At 34.2% G+C, this 1,792-nt stretch overlaps 1 protein-coding gene across 1 annotated transcript in view; it reads left to right on the forward strand.

The window, feature by feature from the left end:
• Window positions 1-1,792, forward strand: part of LOC103581402 (armadillo repeat-containing protein 4) — a gene marked incomplete at its 5' end in the record, with an annotated part of 37,225 nt that overhangs the window by 5,328 nt on the left and 30,105 nt on the right. Inside the window, 1 exon segment of the mRNA XM_008563244.1 lies at window positions 1,390-1,575. Within this exon segment, the coding sequence (XP_008561466.1) occupies window positions 1,390-1,575 (186 nt within the window).

Raw genomic sequence — 1,792 nt, forward strand, 5'->3', positions numbered from 1 at the left:
TGGAGTCTGTTTTGTCTAAGTTTAATGTAGCCACTCCTGCTTTCTTTTGATTACTGTTTGCATGAACTATTTTTTCCAACTTTTAACTTTTGATGTATTTATGTCTTTTTTTTTTTATAAATAAAGCAGTTTCATTAAAGCACAAATAGTTGGGCTTTCCTTTTTTCATCCAGTTTTATCATATCTCTTTTGAGGTTTTTAAACCTTTTTCATTTTATGTAACTACTGATAAAGTTGAATTTAAATTTACTGTCTTCCTAGTTGTTTTCTATTTGTTTCATTCGTTCTTTGTTTTTCCCTCTTTTTCTACTTCTTTTGAATTAATTGAGCTTTTAAAAGTGATTCCATTTAATTTATGCTATTCACTTTTCAGTTATATTTCTTCTTAAAGTTTCTTAGTTGCTGTCTTAGGGCTTATGATATATATCTCTAATTTATCATATCTTTCTTTATGTAATATTATACAATTTCACAAATAGTTTAAGAAACAACAATATACCTGGGTGTCTCTTCCTGTCTTTTGTATTATTGTTGTCATACATTTTATTTTTACATGCTATAAACCCCTCAAAACATTATTACTATTTTTCTTTTAGATAGTGAATTATATTTTTGAATCTTTAAAAGTAACACAAAAAGTCTTTTATATTTATTTTTACTGTTTCTGCAGCTTTTTATTTCTTTATGTAGATCCATGTTTCTGTCTGGTATTATATCCCTTGTGTTTGAAGAACTTCATTTAACATTTCTTCTAGTGCACATTAATTCTGAGACTTCCTGGCAGTGAATTCTCTGTTTTGTTCATCTGTGAATGTCTTTGTTTTGCCTTCATTTTTGAAAGGTTGTTTTTTTTTTTGGCCTCATTATAGAATTCGGGGTTGACAAGTTTTTATTCTTGTTTTCTTTTCAGTTCTTTAAGGATATTGCTCTTTTTTTCTTCTGGCTGTATTGTTTCTGATGAGAAGTCTCTTAAAATTTTTATGTTTCTTGCTCTGTGTGTAATGTGTCTTTTGTCTCTGGCTACCTCCCAGATGTTCCCTTTATACTTGGTTTAAGCAATTTGCATATGTTATGTCCCAATTAGTATAGGGTTTGAGTTTAATTGCTAGTGGAAGTGAGCAGTGAGTAGGTCCAATTCTGCTGTTGTGTCTGTGTGGGCTGCTGCAGAGATTTGAGTTTGAAAACTTCACATTACTGTCTGCCTAACCCTGATAGAGGCCTTAGTCTTGAAGTTGCCCTTATCTAGTGTGTGTTGCTGAGCAACACAAGTTAGATGCCTCTGAGATGTCCTTTCTTGAATTTATCACCAGTGTTAATCTTCAGATAACACTAGATAATTGAGAAGTGATATCATTGTAAAAATTACTCTTAATTTTTTTTTTTATAAAGGAGATTAGCTTCAGTGAAGGCAAAAAAATGGAAAAATATCAGCTTGAGGAGGCACCCAAGAAGGAACAAGCCCCCACCTTCCATAAATCTATTTCTGGTTCAGGCAAGAGTCCACTGGTGAAGAACCCAATTAATTTTGGAAAGAATCAAATGACCAAGAGATTAAAGCCGAGCTTAAACTGGAGGGCCACCACTGTTGATTTGAAAGAGTAAGTAGACATTTGCTTGATGAGTTTTCTTTCTTTTTTTTTTTTCCCCTTTTTGTCTTTTCTTGTGACTGGCAACAGATTGCAACCCTCAGTGTTGCCCCCGTACCGGACTGGGACCAGCAACGGGATCGCAACCCTCGGTGTTGCGCCCGCACCTCGCTCAGCCAGTGAGCGGCCGGTCTGTATGTGGGATC

Source organism: Galeopterus variegatus, unplaced genomic scaffold (genome assembly GCF_000696425.1).
Source record: "Galeopterus variegatus unplaced genomic scaffold, G_variegatus-3.0.2 Scaffold12979, whole genome shotgun sequence".
NCBI classification, from domain to species: Eukaryota; Metazoa; Chordata; class Mammalia; order Dermoptera; family Cynocephalidae; genus Galeopterus; species Galeopterus variegatus.